At 42.6% G+C, this 21,206-nt stretch overlaps 1 protein-coding gene across 11 annotated transcripts in view; it reads right to left on the bottom strand.

The window, feature by feature from the left end:
• Positions 1-3,280: 3,280 nt before the first annotated feature.
• Positions 3,281-21,206, bottom strand: part of mapk10 (mitogen-activated protein kinase 10) — a 133,011-nt gene continuing 115,085 nt past the window's right edge. For 8 of the 11 annotated variants that reach the window (XM_064977325.1, XM_064977326.1, XM_064977329.1 and 5 more), the window contains 3 exons: positions 17,876-17,939; positions 15,311-15,388; positions 3,281-6,761 (listed from right to left, as the gene is read on the bottom strand). In XM_064977325.1, coding sequence (XP_064833397.1) covers positions 6,619-6,761; positions 15,311-15,388; positions 17,876-17,939 — 285 coding nt within the window. In that variant the 3' untranslated portion in view covers positions 3,281-6,618. Of the gene's footprint in view, positions 6,767-15,280; positions 15,389-17,875; positions 17,940-21,206 lie in introns of all 11 variants that reach the window. The other 3 variants (XM_064977331.1, XM_064977332.1, XM_064977334.1) reach the window with 3 other exon arrangements.

Raw genomic sequence — 21,206 nt, 5'->3', positions numbered from 1 at the left:
TTTAAAGTATGGAGATTCTAGTGGGGGGATATACAGTAGGAAGCACACAGGAGGACATTTTTCTCTTTTAAGATCATTTCCTTTTGAATTTCTAGCCAATTTTAAAATGTTCCTGTTTTGATAAATTTAATGAAGTTCTGAAATTCTGTTCTAAACCAAATTACCGAGTCCCTTCCCTGTTTCACACCTGGTAGTCTGGTGGATGGGACAACCTGCTCTCTGTAACCTAGAGGGCAACCAGTTGGTCCGTCTCCTCTATAGTTGTAGGATGACAATGTCTGTATTTCCGAGCAGGAACCTGTAAGTCCAGGTTCCTGCTCTTTAGGCCAAAGGCAGATGACCTCTGGCCTTGGATATTCCAGGATGAGATAGTGAAGGCTTTGTGTTCCAAAAAGTGTCAATGTTGTTGGTCGTGTGGTTTGGCCTCAGGCCATTAAGTGTGAGCAGAGCCTGCTGAGCATCTGGTACATGCCATTGGCTTGGGCTAGTGTAAGAGTGGGGGTTGGGCCTGTTTGCCCCCTCACGGCCTGGGCGTATGTGTGACTTCCATGTTGAGGCCCTCTTTGCGGGGGTGGGGTGCATGGGGTGGGCAGGAGGGGCATAGTTCTGATCTGAGGGGGCCTAAATGGGGTGTGGTCATGGTTGACCTGAGGGGTTGTTGATTGGTTGGGGTGGGTGTGCGGCTGGTGTTGTGGTCTGGATGTAGGTCCTCTCGACGTGGGTCCTCTATGTGGGGGGGGATCTGTTGCTCCTGTGTCAACTGTTGGGCCTGCGTTTGAGAGCGATGTCCTTTAGGGTCCGGGCGAAGGTGGGCACCGCTGCCTTGTATAGGTGGACTTGGTCATAAAGGCTGTTCAAGTCCAGGGTGGAGTGCTGGGCGCCATACTTTTATTTCTCTCTCCAAGCAAGGAGTTTTCAATTTGTGTCAAATTTGGTTAGCAAAACAATAAATGAAATGGTTTATTTGATCTAATGGAATTTCTGTAATCCTTAGGTTGTTTCTCGTGTACTGATATAAGTAGGACACGTGACATCCTTGCAACTTTGAAACAAACCCACTTTATATTGGAGTTGTGCCTGGTTGTCACTAGTTACCACAAACACAAAGTCATAAACCCTGCGTATTTCTACAATTTATCTTCTTAAAATGTGATTTTAAACCTAACCACACTGCTAACCATATGCTTAACCCTAACCTTAAATTAAGACCAAAATGCCAATTTTTGTGCCCATGAAATTTTACGATATAGCCAAATTAGACTTTGTGGTAATGGTAACTAGTGGAAACCGTTGTGCCTGTTGGTCACTGCCCTCTCATTGGCTAGAATGGTCCCACTTGATCTTGCCTCCTCCCACCTGCCTTCCATTTTTGAAGACATTTATGTTCATTGTTAGAGCACACACCACAGAGTGTCTGGTTAATATAATGGACAATCTGTGCATCTGTTTATGAAAAGACCTGAAGGACCCCATATAGGCGTCCCTTAAGGAGCGCCTGTCATCAATCTTATATGAGGGATTCGTCTCAAATGGAAGTATCCCTGTATAGTGCACAGTTCACCACTTTTGCAATACCCATAGTTCACTACCCATAGTGCACTGATAAAAAGTGTATATTGAGAATGGGGTGCCATTTGGTACACAACCCAGACATCTGGAATGTGCAGACGAAAAACTGCCTGAACAACAGCAAGAGGAGATAGCTGGGATATCTCCTCCTATCTCCCCCTCCACCTTTCAGCAGGACATAACAGGCTTAAGCCTGGCTGACAACAGTATTAACCACAACTGTGAATTCCAGATTATGGAAGAGGAGAAGGAGAAGAGGGAAGTGGAATATATTATTGATCTGTCGTTCTGCCCCTGAACAAGGTAGTTAACCCACTGTTCCTAGACCAGTTAACCCACTGTTCCTAGACCAGTTAACCCACTGTTCCTAGACCAGTTTACCCACTGTTCCTAGACCAGTTTACCCACTGTTCCTAGACCAGTTAACCCACTGTTCCTAGACCAGTTAACCCACTGTTCCTAGGCCGTCATTGTAAATAAAAATTTGTTCTTAACTGACTTGCCTAGTTAAATAAATAAAGGTTAAATTTAATTTTAAAAATACAAAGAAGAATACTATTTCAAAAGCTGTCAGAGTTCAAAAATAAAAAGCATTTTCCGTATCGTGTCCGTTTGTTGACGTTTTTAGTCTTTCTACGCTTGACTGTTTGTGTCCTTCTTTGGGAATTCTATTTAGACGGAAAACACAGCGATCCTTATGAAGTAGTACAGTCATATATTGTACTATCACAGAGGGACATGTTATAGACCTTAAGTCGTCCTTATCTTTGGGTGGGGAAACTTTTCAGGACATGAGTAAAAAAAAACACCTGACAGGTGTGGCATATCAAGAAGATGGTTAAACAGCATGGTCATTACACAGGTGCACCTTGTGTTGGGTACAATAAAAGGCCACTCTAAAATGTGCAGTTTTGTCACAATGCAAGTTTTTAGGGAGCGTGCAATTGGCATGCTGACTGCAGGAATGTCCACCAGAGCTGTTGACGGAGAATTAAATGTTCATTTCTCTACCGTAAGCCGCCTCCATTATTTTAGAGAATTTGTGTAACCACGCCACGTGTAACCACGCCACGTGTAATCACGCCACGTGTAATCACGCCAACCCAGGACCTTCACATCCGGCTTCTTCACCTGCAGGAGAGACCAGCCATCCGAACAGCTGATGAAACTGAGGAGTATTTCTGTCTGTAATGAAGCCCTTTTGTGGGGAAAAACTCATGAACTGTAACTCTGTAAAATCGTTGAAATTGTTGCATGTTGCGTTTATATATTTGTTCAGTATTCATTCACATAGGTCCTGATTCAGACTTAAGATATCTATTCCTTTTTTTTACTTGTTTTCATTTAAGCACTTCTCAGTAGTTGGTATTCAGACTTACCTTCTGCAGTGGGTTAAATGCGGAAGACACATTTGAGTTGAACACATTTGCTTGGACAACTGACGAGGTATCCCCCTTTCCCTTTCTTTTCCCAGGTGCATAAGGATCTTTGCTGGTGCGGCTCCCTCTCGCGCTTTGAATAAATGTAATTCAACCACTGAAAGCCCTCCCACTTGCTATCCAACAGATTTTCTGTTGGAGTTTTCATTCAATAAAGTTGGAAAAACATGAAACATTGCTCAATATTTCCCCAACTGTCCTTCACCAGGGGGTATAGTAGCGTATGTAACAAATATGGTTTTCATGCTTTAAATACACAAACCAAAAAAAAATATTATTTCATCCCTTTATTGAAATGTAAGGACACTGATCAAATAAGACATTTACAGATACAAAACAAAACAACTTAGAAGGTATTCTGCTCAGTTGCTAGGTAACTATATAGGTCAGAAGAACTTAGAAGGTATTCTGCTCAGTTGCTAGGTAACTATATAGGTCAGAAGAACTTAGAAGGTATTCTGCTCAGTTGCTAGGTAACTATATAGGTCAGAAGAACTTAGAAGGTATTCTGCTCAGTTGCTAGGTAACTATATAGGTCAGAAGAACTTAGAAGGTATTCTGCTCAGTTGCTAGGTAACTATATAGGTCAGAAAAACATGTAGATGAGTCTTTATCTGCATTTTAACAACAGTCCCAGTGTGTTTAAAAAGTAGGTTCCAATTTCTACATGATTAAGTTAGTCAAAGATGCAACGATTCCATGGTGATGGTTGTAGTGTACTTCCTATAGAGAGGACATGGGTATTGGTCAGTAGTGGTGACTATGTGCAGGTAGGTGCAGACAGTGGCACCATGCGGAAACAGATTGAACAGGACAGGCCAGACACTAAGGTTTCAACATCTCTGGTAAACTTTCCCAAACTTCACAGGTTTTCATAAAGTTGAAGGATTATAAGATGGAGGATTCCTGGGATCAGGAGGGAATGAAAAGGGAGGGAATCCTCCAACCAGGATTTTCTGGAAAACCTGGGACTTCTGGGAAAGTTACCAGAAATGTTTCAACCCTACCAGACACCAACTTCATTTCAATGCTTGCTGCGTTGTTGTTATTACTGCATATCTAAGATGAGGAAACAGCATCATTCCAAACAAGGCACTTCCCATTATTCAGGTTCAGTCTATGAAATAATAAATAATCAATAATAAATAAACTTTCAGTTAAAATCCTTATTTTTAACATTACTGGTTTTATAGGTAGTCGGTATATCAGCTGATTCCCTTTTGACAAAATATGGCATTACAGTAAGTAGTAGTCATTACAGTAAGTAGTAGGCATTACAGTATGTAGTAGTCATTACAGTAAGTAGTAGTCATTACAGAAAGTAGTAGCCATTACAGTAAGTAAGTAGTAGTCATCACAGTAAGTAGTAGTCATTACAGTAAGTAAGTATTAGTCATTACAGTAAGTAAGTAGTAGTCATTACAGAAAGTAAGTAGTATTCATTACAGTAAGTAGTAGTCATTACAGAAAGTAGTAGTCATTACAGTAAGTAGTAGTCATTACAGTAAGTAGTAGTCATTACAGAAAGTAAGTAGTATTCATTACAGTAAGTAGTAGTCATTACAGAAAGTTGTAGTCATTACAGTAAGTAGTAGTCATTACAGAAAGTAGTAGTCATTACAGTAAGTAGTAGTCATTACAGAAAGTAGTAGTCATTACAGTAAGTAGTAGTCATTACAGAAAGTAGTAGTCATTACAGTAAGTAGTAGTCATTACAGTAAGTAGTAGTCATTACAGAAAGTAAGTAGTATTCATTACAGTAAGTAGTAGTCATTACAGAAAGTTGTAGTCATTACAGTAAGTAGTAGTCATTACAGAAAGTAGTAGTCATTACAGTAAGTAGTAGTCATTACAGAAAGTAGTAGTCATTACAGTAAGTAGTAGTCATTACAGAAAGTAGTAGTCATTACAGTAAGTAGTAGTCATTACAGTAAGTAGTAGTCATTACAGTAAGCAGTATTCATTACAGTAAGTAGGTATTAGTCATTGCAGTAAGTAGTAGTCATTACAGTAAGTAGTAGTCATTACATTAAGTAGTAGTCATTTAAATGTAAATGACAGATGTGATTGAGGAACTAAACTATTCTATGAGGTAACCTCTTGACCCCCGCCGCCCCCCAAAAAAGCGTTCTTCAGATAGTAACACACACATATAAGTCTCCTTCTCTCCTCTTCTTTACTCCACAGTAGTGACACAGAAACAGAGTGAGTGACCACCCTGGTTGGTGGGTAGGTGACATTGGGAATGACTGGCTGTGGGTGGGTGGGTGGGCCGGTCCACAGCCCGTAGGCGTGGTGCAGGCGTGCAGTCAGAAGGGATTTTATCATTTCATTTCAACAAAAAAAAACACAAAAAAGAAATGAGAACTTAAGGTTCCAGCTCAGCGACAAGTTTGGGGTCAGTCCCATTGTCAATTCAGGAAGTCAATTGAAAAATTCAGTTCCAAATTCCAATATTCCTGAATGTGTTTCAATGATGAAAATATGGAATTAGAATTGGAATTTCTGTTGACATTCTGAATTGACTGAATTGACCCCAATCTTACTCAGCGATGACAGTGATAGTACTGTACGTCCCAATGACTTCTCCTGCAGCCAATCACTACAGTATGTATGTTAATATATATTTAGCTATCCATCATTAACTAGAGCTCCCCCATTCCTGGGTTTCAGCACCACTCCGGTTGAAAAGTTCAATTACTTATGTTATATAAACAAAAGTACCTATAGTCATTTAATCATATAATTAGAGTTAGCTTTTGTAATCATGCAGCAGGTCTAACAGGCAAGGGGTTAAAATAAGGTGAAAGGTCAAGGGGCAAAGGTTAAGGGGACAAAGGTCAAGGCGGAGATGTCATGTGGCAAGGTGCGCTATAGACGAACTTCCAGTACTGGCCATCAGTCCCACTCTGTCCGTCTGTGTGCCGAGCTCGCTGCTGAACAGAATGACATATTTACAGAAGACAGGGGGCGCTGTGCTGTGTGGAACACTAGCACTAACCCCTGCAGGAATAACAGTATTCAAACACACCTATCTGTCCCACCCATACAGGAGACAACCCCAGGTTCAAGCCTAGAGGTTATCAAAACATACCAGTACCGTCACATAAGGTGTGGGGGAAGTGAATGGAGGTTTATATAGTACTGTGCAGTAATGACCAAAAAGAGAACACCTTGCCACATTGACTGAAGCACAGACGCTTGCAAGGTATTGGGGAAATGAACAGCCAGTTTTAATGACACTTTACAGAAAGATGCCTGTCTAAGCTTTTTGTATTTTTTTATGATGCCATATAAGGGGGAGATATAAGTAAAGCAACTAGAAGTTATTAAATATATTTCACTTTAGTTTATTTTAGTTTTTTCGTTATACTTTTGTGATTTATTTTTGAATGAAAATGCAGGCTTAAATTTTAGAATTATGATTCTTATAGTAATTACTTTACGTTTCCTTAATCATCCCATTCATATCATAATTTTTTTCTCTTTTAATAATTTTTGTTCTTTTTCAGGTTTCGGTTGGTAGTGGTTGGTAGGTAGGTTGGTTGGGTTGTTTGGACATTGTGTTTCACCTTCTGAAGAACATGGGGTTGCGCAGGCAGGCTGCTAGTCACCTGCAACAACCCAGGGGTCCTGCAGAGGTCTCCAGGCTGCTGTCGGTGTCTGATGCCAGGGTCTGGTCGGTGGACATGGAGGAGATATCGTTGACGGACGGAGAAGGGAGGCTCTCACCACTGCTGTTCACGGCTGCACCTGTGCTGAGGGAATAAACAGGCAGCCGGGATTACAATGAACTAACAGCCCCGCAGACACTAATACATAGACACAGTCACAGTCAGCTGCAACCATTACTGTGACACATATAACCCTTACTGTGTCATACAGTCAGTCACAACACAACCCAATGTTACACAAGGAACCGTATGTGTTTACAAATCACAGTGACAAACCAGACATGAAAGAGGCAAGTTAAGGCTGTCCTCTCTCTCCTCAGAGACAGTAACAGAACAAGTTAAGGCTGGGGTCCACTGTCCTCTCGCTCTTCGAGACAATAACAGAACAAGTTAAGGCTGGGGTCCACTGTCCTCTCTCTTCTCAGAGACAGTAACAGAACAAGTTAAGGCTGGGGTCCACTGTCCTCTCTCTCCTCAGAGACAGTAACAGAACAAATTACGGCTGGGGTCCACTGTCCTCTCTCTCCTCAGAGACAGTAACAGAACAAGTTAAGGCTGGGGTCCACTGTCCTCTCTCTCCTCCGAGACAGTAACAGAACAAGTTAAGGCTGGGGTCCACTGTCCTCTCTCTCCTCAGAGACAGTAACAGAACAAATTACGGCTGGGGTCCACTGTCCTCTCTCTCCTCAGAGACACTAATACTAAGATTCTATTTAAAGGTCCCTAAAAGACCTTTCCATATTCTGTGTGTTCAGTAGCAGCATGTCAAAGTAAAAGAGATGAAACGTTTAATAAACAGGGCAGAGGATGATAATCAGTTCTAAACGGGTCCAATTGAAAGGACTTCTTATTATAATATGCAAAGTCAAGATGCCGTCCTTCATCTTCCCCTTTTAAAGGATCAGACAGGGCTATTTCATTTCATTTCACAGCAAATGGCTCCATCTATCATGTTTCTCTTCCCTTTTCCCTGTCTTTCTTTGGCTTTTTAGATTAAAATCTGATTGAGTTGGTTCTGTTTTCCAAGATGGATTCTCGGCTATACCAGAGGCAGATATGGTAAAACTAAAAGCATTTGCAGGAAACAAATAGATGAGGGAACATCTAGTTAAAGAGTAGAATAGAAAAGAGAACATTATTTAAGCAGGTAGGAATACAGAAGGCATTCTGTTGTTATGTAATAACTTCCAGATTTATCCAGTGCTTGACCTGGGCAGAAGCTCACCGGAGCCAAGTACAGGCACCTCAAATGTTCTACTGCTTGAGCTCCTGTTCCTCTTCTAGAATATTAGCTCAAAAGTATTGAGGAGCTCCTGCACCTAAATATAAAACAGTACCGGCGCCTATTTCAGTCTACTGGTTTTATCTAGACTTATACACTACATGGCCAAAAGTATGTAGACACCCCTTCAAATTAGTGGATTCGGCTATTTCAGCCACACCCATTGCTGACAGGCGAATGGCCATTGTTGGCAGTAGAATGGCCTTACTGAAGAGCTCAGTGACTTTCAACGTGACACCGTCATAGAATGCCATCTTTCCAACAAGACAGTCATAGGATGCCATCTTTCCAACAAGACAGTCATAGAATGCCATCTTTCCAACAAGACAGTCAACAAGTCAAATTTCTACCCTGCCAGAGCTGCACCGGTCAACTGTAAGTGCTGTTATTGTGAAGTGCAAAAGTCTAGGGCCAACAACGGCTCAGCCGCAAAGTGGTAGGCCACACAAGCTCACAGAACTGGATCGCAGAGTGCTGGCAATCCGTTGGACGAATCAGGGTTTGGCGGATGCCAGGAGAACGCAATCTGCTCTAATGCATAGTGCCAACTGTAAAGTTTGGTGGAGGAGGAATAATGGTGTGGGGCTATTTTTCATGGTTCGGGCTAGGTTCCTTAGTTCCAGTGAAGGGAAATCTTAACGCTACAGCATACAATGACATTCTAGATGACCTGTGCCTTTCCTGTTTCAGCATGACAACGCCGTTGTGCACAAAAAGAGATCCATACAGAAATGGTTTGTCAAGATCGATGTGGAAGAACTTGACTGGTCTGAACAGATCTCTGACCTCAACCCCATCGAACACCTTTGGAATTAATTGGAATGCCGACTGCAAGCCAGGCCTAATCAGTCAACATCAGTATTTGTATTTGTAGTTATCATGGATCCCCATTAGTTCCTGCCAAAGCAGAAGCTACTCTTCCTGGGGTCCAGCAAAATTAAGGCAGTTTATACACTTTTAAAACATTACAATACATTCACAGATTTCACAACACACTGTCTGCCCTCAGGCCCCTACTCCACCACAACCACATATCTACAATACTAAATCCATGTGTATGTATAGTGCGCATGTTATTGTGTGTGTGTGTGTGTGTGTGTGTGTGTCTGTGTGTGTGTGTGTGTGTGTGTGTGTGTGTGTGTGTGTGTGTGTGTGTGTGTGTGTGTGTGTGTGTGTGTGTGTGTGTGTGTGTGTGTGTGTGTGTGTATGTGTGTGTGTGTGTGTGTGTGTGTGTGTGTCTGTGTCTGTGTCTGTGTCTGTGTGTGTGTGTGTGTGTGTGTGTGTGTGTGTGTGTGTGTGTGTGTGTGTGTGTGTGTGTGTGTGTGTGTGTGTGTGTGTGTATGCGTGTGTCTGTGCCAATGTTTGTGTTGCTTCACAGTCCCCACTGTTTTATCTGCTTTTTAAAATCGAATTTTACTGCTTGCGTCAGTGCCCGACCTGACTAATGCTCTTGTGGCTGAATGGAAGTAAGTCCCCGCAGCAATGTTCCAACATCTAGTGGAAAGCCTTCCCAGAAGAGTGGAAGCTGTTATAGCAGCAAAGGGTGGGGGGGACCAACTCTATATTAATGCCCATGATTTTAGAGTGAGATGTTCGACGAACTGGTGTCCACATACTTTCTGCCATGTGTATCACTGCCTCGTAATCCACATCCACATACTTTCTGCCATGTGTATCACTGCCTCGTAATCCACAGTCACTAAGTCTGTAGTGTCACATACCGCATGTCCTCTACACGAACACCTTTCCTCTACTCGAGAGGAAACGATCCCTCTCGATCTAGAGCATACCAAAATGGTGAGTTGATTTGTACAGAAGACATCCACTGTGCAGGCGGACCATAAATCTCCTGCTTATCAGGCAGGTGGTTAAAAAAAGGACAGTGGGAGACATTTCAGCTGACCACCAATAAAACGAGAAAGCTAAATCACAATTTATGGCTCAAACGTCGATTGTATCCAACCCCACAGTGGCAGGTTTACTCAGAGACAGAGCAAGTAGGAGGAGATATCCGGTGCTCACACAGCGGCTTCTACATCGATGCAAGTTAACTGTGTATTCTTCAAGGACAAAATAAACATATAAAACCATTCCAAGGTTTGAGAATCCTGTATCAAACATGACACGTCATCTTTGCAAAATTTCAAAGCAATTCTGGAAATCAATTTTTTTTTAAACAGATATTTGGGAGGGGAAATTCTGAAATAATCTAAGATTACCTAAATGCTTTATTCTACATATATCCTCCCATATAGAAATGTTGCCAAAGAACAGTAACCAACCCATTGTATTTGCATCCATCCACAACCAGTATAGTAGATTGTTCACTGTGCCAGCCAGTCATCTATTTCTCCTGACTCTACCTGGGTCTGTGTAGAATGTCAGGTGGTTTATCACTAAACTCTAAAGTTGGTTCTGCCTCCTGGCTGGCTATGTGGTGGTCTATTACTAAACCCTAAAGTTGGTTCTGCCTCCTGGCTGGCTATGTGATCTCTGAAAGCCCTGAGCCAAGTACTGCTGAATGGCAGTGCTCCAGAGCCTGGTACTGCTAATGCCGTGAAATACTGCCGTCTGGGACTCTTCAGCACTGCGTCTGTTCTCTGCTCGCCTCAGCACTAGGGCTACCCATCTGCTTAATTGCAGGGAGAGAGAGGGATGGAGAGAGGGAAGGAGAGTGAGGTAGAGGGATAAGGGAGGGAGGGAGAGAGAGAGAGAGAGAGAGAGAGGGGGAGGGAAAGAGAGAAAGAGTGGGACAGAGAGACAGGCGGAGGGGGAGGGAGACAGTAACAGTATCGCACTGCGGATTAAACCACTTCCAGGCCACTGTCCCCTTAACAGAGCCCTAACAAGGAAGTCTGTAGACACTGAGCAATCCCCAAATACAACTTCCATAGTGACACTTTGTACAGTATAAAAACGCTCTCTGCCAAAAACAGCTGAGGAGAACGACCGAGGCAAGTTGTTTTCCTCTCAGCAGCACGAGACTGGACTGACGCCATAATGTTACCAATTCTGTGCCAGCATGACTCCACACCGCCCTCAAGTGGCCATTCAAGGGAATTTACACAACCCATTTTACAGAACATATTTATAGGGCTAAAAATATGTATCAAATAAGACATCTTAGAAGGCCAGCTCAGAACGAGAGAAATTCTAGTGTTTCTCTGGAAGAGCAAGGACCAAAGACCCCAGCTTTAATTCATGATATGTTGCAGTACAGATGTGGTAGTTCATAAGTAATAAATAAACACTGAGTGTACAAAACATTAAGAAAACCTGCTCTTTCCACGACAGACTGACCAGGTGCAAACTATGATCCCTTATTGATGTCACCTGTTAAATCCACTTCAATCAGCGTAGATGAAGGGGAGGAGACAGGTTGAAGAACGATTTTTAAGCCTTGAGACATGGATTGTATGTGTGTCATTCAGAGGGTGAATAGTCTAGACAAAAGATTTAAGTGCCTTTGAACGGGAACTGCGAAGCTGCTGAACGAGAACTGCAAAGCTGCTGGGTTTTTCCACACTCAACAGTTTTCCATGCGTATCAAGAATGGTCCATCACCCAAAAGACATCCAGCGAACTTGACACTGCTGGAAACTGTTGTAAGCATTGACGTCAATACGGGCCAACATCCCTGTGGAACACTTTGGACACCTTCTGACAGAAAAGGTTTTTTGGGGGGTGACACCCAATAATAGAAATGTGTTAGTAATGTTTTGGACAATCAGTGTGTATATATATATATATATATATATATATATATATATATATATATATATATATATATATATATATATATATATATATATATATACACTGCTCAAAAAAATAAAGGGAACACTAAAATAAACATCCTAGATCTGAATGAATGAAATATTCTTAAATACTTTTTTCTTTACATACAGTGCCTTGCGAAAGTATTCGGCCCCCTTGAACTTTGCGACCTTTTGCCACATTTCAGGCTTCAAACATAAAGATATAAAACTGTATTTTTTTGTGAAGAATCAACAACAAGTGGGACACAATCATGAAGTGGAACGAGAGTGCAGCAAACTCTCTCCAGAAGTTCAGTGAGGATCTCTGAATGATCCAATGTTGACCTAAATGACTAATGATGATAAATACAATGCACCTGTGTGTAATCAAGTCTCCGTATAAATGCACCTGCACTGTGATAGTCTCAGAGGTCCGTTAAAATCGCAGAGAGCATCATGAAGAACAAGGAACACACCAGGCAGGTCCGAGATACTGTTGTGAAGAAGTTTAAAGCCGGATTTGGATACAAAAAGATTTCCCAAGCTTTAAACATCCCAAGGAGCACTGTGCAAGCGATAATATTGAAATGGAAGGAGTATCAGACCACTGCAAATCTACCAAGACCTGGCCGTCCCTCTAAACTTTCAGCTCATACAAGGAGAAGACTGATCAGAGATGCAGCCAAGAGGTCCATGATCACTCTGGATGAACTGCAGAGATCTACAGCTGAGATGGGAGACTCTGTCCATAGGACAACAATCAGTCGTATATTGCACAAATCTGGCCTTTATGGAAGAGTGGCAAGAAGAAAGCCATTTCGTAAAGATATCCATAAAAGTGTCGTTTAAAGTTTGCCACAAGCCACCTGGGAGACACACCAAACATGTGGAAGAAGGTGCTCTGGTCAGATGAAACCAAAATTGAACTTTTTGGCAACAATGCAAAACGTTATGTTTGGCGTAAAAGAAACACAGCTCATCACCAGGAACACACCATCCCCACTGTCAAACATGGTGGTGGCAGCATCATGGTTTGGGCCTGCTTTCCTTCAGCAGGGACAGGGAAGATGGTTAAAATTGATGGGAAGATGGATGGAGCCAAATACAGGACCATTTTGGAAGAAAACCTGATGGAGTCTGCAAAAGACCTGAGACTGGGACGGAGATTTGTCTTCCAACAAGACAATGATCCAAAACATAAAGCAAAATCTGCAATGGAATGGTTCAAAAATAAACATATCCAGGTGTTAGAATGGCCAAGTCAAAGTCCAGACCTGAATCCAATCGAGAATCTGTGGAAAGAACTGAAAACTGCTGTTCATAAATGCTCTCCATCCAACATCACTGAGCTCAAGCTGTTTTGCAAGGAGGAATGGGAAAAAATGTCAGTCTCTCGATGTGCAAAACTGATAGAGACATACCCCAAGCGACTTACAGCTGTAATCGCAGCAAAAGGTGGCGCTACAAAGTATTAACTTAAGGGGGCTGAATAATTTTGCACGCCCAATTTTTCAGTTTTTGATTTGTTAAAAAAGTTTGAAATATCCAATAAATGTCGTTCCACTTCATGATTGTGTCCCACTTGTTGTTGATTCTTCACAAAAAAATACAGTTTTATATCTTTATGTTTGAAGCCTGAAATGTGGCAAAAGGTCGCAAAGTTCAAGGGGGCCGAATACCTTCGCAAGGCACTGTAGTTGAATGTGCTGACAACAAAATCACACAAAAATTATCAATGGAAATCAAATTTATCAACCCATGGAGGTCTGGATTTGGAGTCACACTCAAAATTAATGTGGAAAACAACACTACAGGCTGATCCAACTTTGATGTAATGTCCTTAAAACAGGTCAAAATTAGGCTCAGTAGTGTGTGTGGTCTCCACGTGCCTGTATGACCTCCCTACAACGCCTGGACATGCTCCTGATGAGGTGGCGGATGGTCTCCTGAGGGATCTCCTCCCAGACCTGGACTAAAGCATCCGCCAACTCCTGGACAGTCTGTGGTGCAACGTGGCGTTGGTGGATGGAGCGAGACATGATGTCCCAGATGTGCTCAATTGGATTCAAGTCTGGGGAACGGGCGGGCCAGTCCATAGCATCAATGTCTTCCTCTTGCAGGAACTGCTGACACACTCCAGCCACATGAGGTCTAGCATTGTCTTGCATTAGGAGGAACCCAGGGACAACTGCACCAGCATATGGTCTCACAAGGGGTCTGAGGATCTCATCTCGGTACCTAATGGCAGTCAGGCTACCTCTGGCGAGCACATGGAGGGCTGTACGGCCACCCAAAGAAATGCCATCCCAACATTATGACTGACCCATCGCCAAACCGGTCATGCTGGAGGATGTTGCAGGCAGCAGAACGTTCTCCACGGCGTCTCCAGACTCTGTCACGTCTGTCACATGTGCTCAGTGTGAACCTGCTTTCATCTGTGAATAGCACAGGGCGCCAGTGGCGAATTTACCAATCTTAGTGTTCTCTGGCAAATGCCAAACGTCCTGCACTATGTTGGGCTGTAAGCACAAACCCCACCTGTTGATGTCGGGCCCTCATACCGCCCTCATGGAGTCTGTTTCTGACTGTTTGAGCAAACACATGCACATTTGTGGCCTGCTGGAGGTAATTTTGCAGGGCTCTGGCAGTGCTCCTCCTGCTCCTCCTTGCACAAAGGCGGAGGTAGCGGTTCTGCTGCTGGGTTGTTGCCCTCCTACGGCCTCCTCCACGTCTCCTGATGTACTGGCCTGTCTCCTGGTAGCGCCTCCATGCTCTGGACACTACGCTGACAGACACAGTAAATCTTCTTGCCACAGCTCGCATTGATGTGCCATCCTGGATGAACTGCACTACCTGAGCCACTTGTGTGGGTTGTAGACTCAGTCTCATGCTACCACTAGAGTGAAAGCACCGCCAGCATTCAAAAGTGACCAAAACATCAGCCAGGAAGCATAGGAACTGAGAAGTGGTCTGTGGTTACCACCTGCAGAACCACTCCTTTATTGGGGGTGTCTTGCTAATTGCCTATAATTTCCACCTGTTGTCTATTCCATTTGCACAACAGCATGTGACATTTTTTGTCAATCAGTGTTGCTTCCTAAGTGGACAGTTTGATTTCACAGAAGTGTGATTGACTTGGAGTTACATTGTGTTGTTAAAGTGTTCCCTTTATTTTTTTGAGCAGTGTTTATAGCCTATATTACCTTTTCCATAGAGTAGGGGGACAGTAGGGGGACAGCAACCTTTTTAATCAATGCACATGAATCACTTACTCCATACAGATATTACTTTTCAAATGCCTAAATGCGTACATTAATACCATTCAAATACAGATGTATCATTGTACATACACAAAACACGTATGGTTGGTCAAAAAATACCAAATCTACAGTTTAAACCGATACTTTTACATACAGATATAATTACTCATGTACAAATCATACACATGTCTCGGAAAAACAAGACGAGAGACAAAGACGAATGGTGGTCAACGTACGGATGAATTTCTCTGTTACAAAGAAATGTCCAGTGAGTGATTATATTTATAATTCAACTTACAGAGGGGACTAGGTTATGCACTGAGAGTACCTGAGGTAGAGGGTTGTCCCTTCACCACCCCGTTCCTCGTCCTCTCCTCAAAGTTCATCACCTCTTTGTAGATTAGTTCTGGAAAGTGAGATTGAGAGAGAGATAGAGAGAGAGCGAGGGAGGAAAAATTGTGGAGAAAAAAAAAATCTTTCAAATAGCAGCAGAGAAATCTATTGTCCTCTTCTCTACTAGTCCATTCTATGAGTCTAATTACCATGGCAACAAATAAACTGGAAAAGTTATTATACAAACTCAAATAGAAAATGAATGAGTAGACTGTATTGTTGGCCAGCTTCAAAAGACCAATCAGTGGAAAAAAAGATTAGAATTGGGCTGCCTGTGTAAACGCAGCCAATAGACTCCTCAGATAGAGGCCTCCTTAGCAATATAAATACAACATGCCTACAGTTGAAGTCAGAAGTTTATATCCACCTCAGCCAAATACATTAAAAGTTTTTCACAATTCCTGACATCTAATCCTACTGCAGTAAAAATTCCAGTTAGGATCACCACTTTATTTTAACAATGTGAAATGTCAGAATAATAGAGAGAATGATTTATTTCAGCTTTTATTTCTTTCATCACATTCCCAGTGGGTCAGAAGTTTACATACACTCAATTAGTATTTGGTAGCATTACCTTTAAATCGTATAACTTGGGTCAAACGTTTCGCCTTCCACAAGCTTCCCAGGATAAGTGGGGTGAATTTTGGCACATTCGTCCTGACAGAGCTGGTGTAATTGAGTCAGGCTTGTAGGCCTCCTTGCTCGCACAAGCATTTTCAGTTCTGCCCACAAATTTTATATAGGATTTAAGGTCAGGGCTTTGTGATGGCCACTCCAATACCTTGACTTTGTTGTCCTTAAGCCATTTTGCCACAACTTTGGAAGTATGCTTGGGGTTATTGTCCATTTGGAAGACCCAAGATTTTTTATATTTTAATTTTGTTTTTAAATTTTAGCCAATTTTTTTCGCCCCAATTTCGTAGTATCCAATTGTTTTTAGTAGTTACTATCTTGTCTCATCGCTGCAACTCCCGTACGGGCTCGGGAGAGACTAAGGTCGAGAGTCATGCACCCTCCGAAACACAACCCAACCAAGTCACTCTGCTTCTTAACACAGCGTACATCCAACCCGGAAGCCAACCGCACCAATGTATCGGGGGAAACACCGTTCCCCTAGCGACCTGATCAGCGTGCACTGTGCCTGCCACAGGAGTCACTAGTGCGAGATGAGACAAGGATATCCCTACTGGCCAAGCCCTCCCTAACCCGGATGAGGCTAGGCCAATTGTGCTTCGTCCCATGGACCTCCCGGTCGCGGCCGGCTGCGACAGAGCCTGGGCACGAACCCAGGTTCTCTGCTGGCACAGCTAGCACTGCGATGCAGTGCCTTAAACCACTGTGTCACCCGGGAGGCCCTGGAAGACCCAAGATATAACCATACTTTAACTTGGTCACAAATGACTGATGTCTTAAGATGTTGCTTCAATATATCCACATCATTTTCCTCCCTCATGATGCCATCTATTTTGTGAAGTTCACCAGTCCCTCCTGCAGCAAAGTACCCCCACAACATGATGCTGCCAGCCCCATGGTTCACAGTTGAGATGCTGTTCTTCGGCTTGCAAGCCTCCCCCTTTTTCCTCCAAACATAACGATGGTCATTAGGGCCAAACAATTCTGTTTTTGTTTCATCAGACCAGAGGACATTTCCCAAAAATGTACGATCTTTGTCCCCATGTGCAGTTGCAAACTGTAGTCTGGCTTTTTTATGGTGGTTTGGAGCAGTGGCTTCTTCCTTGCTGAGCGGCCTTTCAGGTTATGTCGATATAGGACTCGTTTTACTGTAGATATAGATACTTTTGTACCTGTTTCCTCCAGCATCTTCACAAGGTCCTTTGTTGTTGTTCTGGGATTGATTTGCACTTTTCGCACCAAAGTACGTTCATCTCTAGGAGACAGAACGCGTCTCCTTTCTGAGCGGTATGACGGCTGCGTGGTCCCATGCTGTTTCTGTTTGTACCATTGTTTGTACAGATGAATGTGGTTCCTTCAGGCGTTTGGAAATTGCTCCCAAGGATGAACCAGACTTGTGGAGGTCTACAATTTGTTTTCTGAGGTCTTGCTGATTTATTTTAATTTTCCCATGATGTCAAGCAAAGTGGCACTGTTTGAAGGTAGGCCTTGAAATACATCCACAGGTACACCTCCAATTGACTCAAATTATGTCAATTAGCCTACTGGAAGCTTCTAAAGCCATGACATCATTTTCTGGAATTTTCCAAGCTTTTTAAAGGCACAGTCAACTTAGTGTATGTAAACTTCTGACCCACTGGAACTGTGATACAGTGAATTATAAGTGAAATAATCTGTCTGTAAACAATTGTTGGAAAATTGACTTGTGTCATGCACAAAGTAGATGTACTAACAGACTTGCCAAAACTATAGTTTGTTAACACGAAATTTGTGGAGTGGTTGAAAAACGAGTTTTAATGACTCCAACCTCGGTGTATGTAAACTTCCGAATTCAACTGTATATACTCTCAAGATGTGATATGTTTACCTTTCCATTCATCGATGGAGTGTTCTCTCTCATCCAGCTGCTTGTCGTAGATAGCAGGAGGCGGCTGGAGGGATAAACACAAGGTTGACTGATTGTGTCTGCTGAAGCCGGTTTTAGCTACGGCTAAGAGATGAGTGACACCTAAGCACTGCCAGTATCATGAAAACATTTAAATCTACGGCTAAGAGATGAGTGACACCTAAGCACTGCCAGTATCATGAAAACATTTAAATAATATCATAAAAACACTTTGAAGTTTCTATATATAATATCTATAAATAATATACATTAAATGGCACAAGCTCTAAACATACGCAACACTTGCCATATTCACAAAATATGTAGTGGTACACACAGACACACAGAAATATGTTTTATTTATATTTGAACCTTTATTTAACTAGGCAAGTCAGTTAACTTCTTTGGGACTGGGGGGGCAGTATTGAGTAGCTTGGATAAAAAGCTGCCCAGAGTAAACTGCCTGCTACTCAACCATAAAAGCTAGAATATGCATAGAATTAGTAGATTTGGATAGAAAACACTCTGACGTTTCTAAAACGGTTTGAATGATGTCTGAGAGTATAACAGAACTCATATGGCAGGCAAAAACCTGAGACAAAATCCACCCGGAAGTGGGAAATCTGAGGTTTGTAGTTTTCTAAGTCATTGCCTATCAAATATACAATGTCCATGGGGTCATATTGCACTTCCTAGGGCTTCCACTAGATGTCAACAGTCTTTAGAACCTTGTTTGAGGCTCCTACACTGAAGGAGGGGGGAATGAGAGCTGATTGAGTCAGGGCTCTGCCAGAGTGGCATGAGCTGATCACGCGCACACACGTGAGAGCAGTCTGCGTCTCATTGCATTTCTGAAGACAAAGGAATTCTCCGGTTGGAACATTATTGAAGATTTATATTAAAAACATCCTAAAGATTGATTCTATACATCGTTTGACATGTTTCTATGGACTGTAACGGAACTTCTTGACTTTTCGTCTGGACCTAAACGCGCAAACAAAAAGGAGGTATTTTGACATAAATTATGGACTTTATCGAACAAAACAAACATTTATTGTGGAACTGGGATTCCTGGGAGTGCATTCCGATGAAGATCATCAAAGGTAAGTGAATATTTATAATGCTATTTCTGACTTCTGTTGACTCCACAACATTGAGGATATCTGTATGCCTTGTTTTTGTGTCTGTGCGCTGTACTCAGATTATTGCATGGTGTGCTTTTTCCGTAAAGCTTTTTTGAAATCTGACACAACGGTTGCATTAAGGAGAAGTGGATCTAAACATCCATGTATAACACTTGTATCTTTGCTCAACGTTTATTATGAGTATTTCTGTAAATTGATGTGGCTCTCTGCAAAATCACCGGATGTTTTGGAACTACTGAACATAAAAAAAACATACATGTATTGTGTAACATGAAGTCCTATGAGTGTCATGTGATGAAGATCATCAAAGGTTAGTGATTCATTTTATCTCGATTTCTGCTTTTTGTGACTCCTCTCTTTGGCTGGAAAAATGGCTGTGTTTTTATGTGACGAGGTGCTGACCTAACATAATCGTTTGGTGTGCTTTCATCGTAAAGCCTTTTTCAAATGGGATACTGTGGCTGGATTTACAACAAGTTTATCTTTAAAATGGGATTTCTGTGTTTTGAATTTGGCGCCCTGCAATTTCACTGGCTGTTGGCGAGATGGGACGCTACCATCCCACATATCCCAGAGAGGTTTAAGAACAAATTCTTATTTACAATGATGGCCTACCCCGGCCAAACCCTCCCCTAACCCGGACGCCCCTGTGCCAATTGTGCGCTGCTCTATAGGAATCCCAATCACCGCCGGTTGTGATACAGCCCAGGGTCAAACCAGGGTCTGTAGTGATGCCTCTAGCACTGACATGCAGTGCCTTTAGACCGCTGTTCCACTCGTGAGACCTTAAATATGAGTTCAGCAAATCAGCAGCTAGAATACAGATCAGTGATATACCCTCTATACCAGTGGTCTCAACTCTGTCCCTCTAGGACCCCCAACAGAACACATTGTCGTTGTAGCCCCAGACAAACAACATTGAGGGCCTGATGATTAGTTGACAAGTTGAATAAGGTGTGTTTGTCTGGGGTATAGGACAGGTGTATAGCATAGGACAGGAGAATATAGCATAGAACAGGAGTATAGCATAGAACAGGAGAATAGTATAGGACAGGAGTATAGGCCATGAGTATAGGCCATAAAATAGCATAGGACAGGAGATTCTAGTCATGAAATCTATGCAGTCTACTCAATCACTTTTTATAGCTACTGTTTACAGGCCTCCTGGGCCATACACAGCGTTCCTCACCGAGTTCCCTGAATTCCTATCGGACCTTGTAGTCATGGCAGATAATATTCTAATTTTTGGTGATTTTAATATTCACATGGAAAAGTCCACAGACCCACTCCAAAGGGCTTTCAGAGCCATCACCGACTCAGTGGGTTTTGTCCAACACGTCTCCGGACCTACTCATTGCCACAGTCATACTCTGGACCTAGTTTTGTCCCATGGAATAAATGTTGTGGATCTTAATGTTTTTCCTCATAATCCTGGACTATCGGACCACCATTTTATTACATTTGGAATCACAACAAATAATCTGCTCAGACCCCAACCAAGGATCATCAAAAGCCGTGCTGTAAATTCTCGGACCACCCAAAGATTCCTAAATGCCCTTCCAGACTCCCTCTGTCTACCCAAGGTTGTCAGAGTACAAAAATCAGTTAACCACCTAAATGAGGAACTAAATGTAACCTTGCACAATACCCTAGATGCAGTCGCACCCCTAAAAACAAAAAAACATTTATCATAAGAAACTAGCTCCCCGGTATACAGAAAATACCCGAGCTCTGAAGCAAGCTTCCAGAAAATTGGAACGTAGTAAATGGAGCTACACGTACGCTATGGTCACAAGACGCAGGCCTCCTAATTGTCCCTAGAATTTCTAAGTAAACAGCTGGAGGCACGGTTTTCTCCTATAGAGCTCCATTTTTATGGAATGGTCTGCCTATCCATGTGAGAGACGCAGACATGGTCTCGACCTTTAAGTCTTTATTGAAGACTCATCTCTTCAGTAGGTCCTATGATTGAGTGTAGTCTGGCCCAGGAGTGTGAAGGTAAACGGAAAGGCACTGTAGTAATGAACCGTCCTTGCTATCTCTGCCTGGCATTTTCCCCTCTCTCCACTGGGACTCTCTGCCTCAAACCCTATTACAGGGGCTGAGTCACTGGCTTACTGGTGCTCTTCCATGCCATCCCTAGGAGGGGTGCGTCACTTGAGTGGGTT

This window comes from Oncorhynchus masou, chromosome 11 (genome assembly GCF_036934945.1).
Source record: "Oncorhynchus masou masou isolate Uvic2021 chromosome 11, UVic_Omas_1.1, whole genome shotgun sequence".
Lineage (NCBI taxonomy): Eukaryota > Metazoa > Chordata > Actinopteri > Salmoniformes > Salmonidae > Oncorhynchus > Oncorhynchus masou.
The sequence above is the reverse complement of the archived record's forward strand: the minus strand, read 5'-3'. Positions and strand labels throughout refer to the sequence as shown.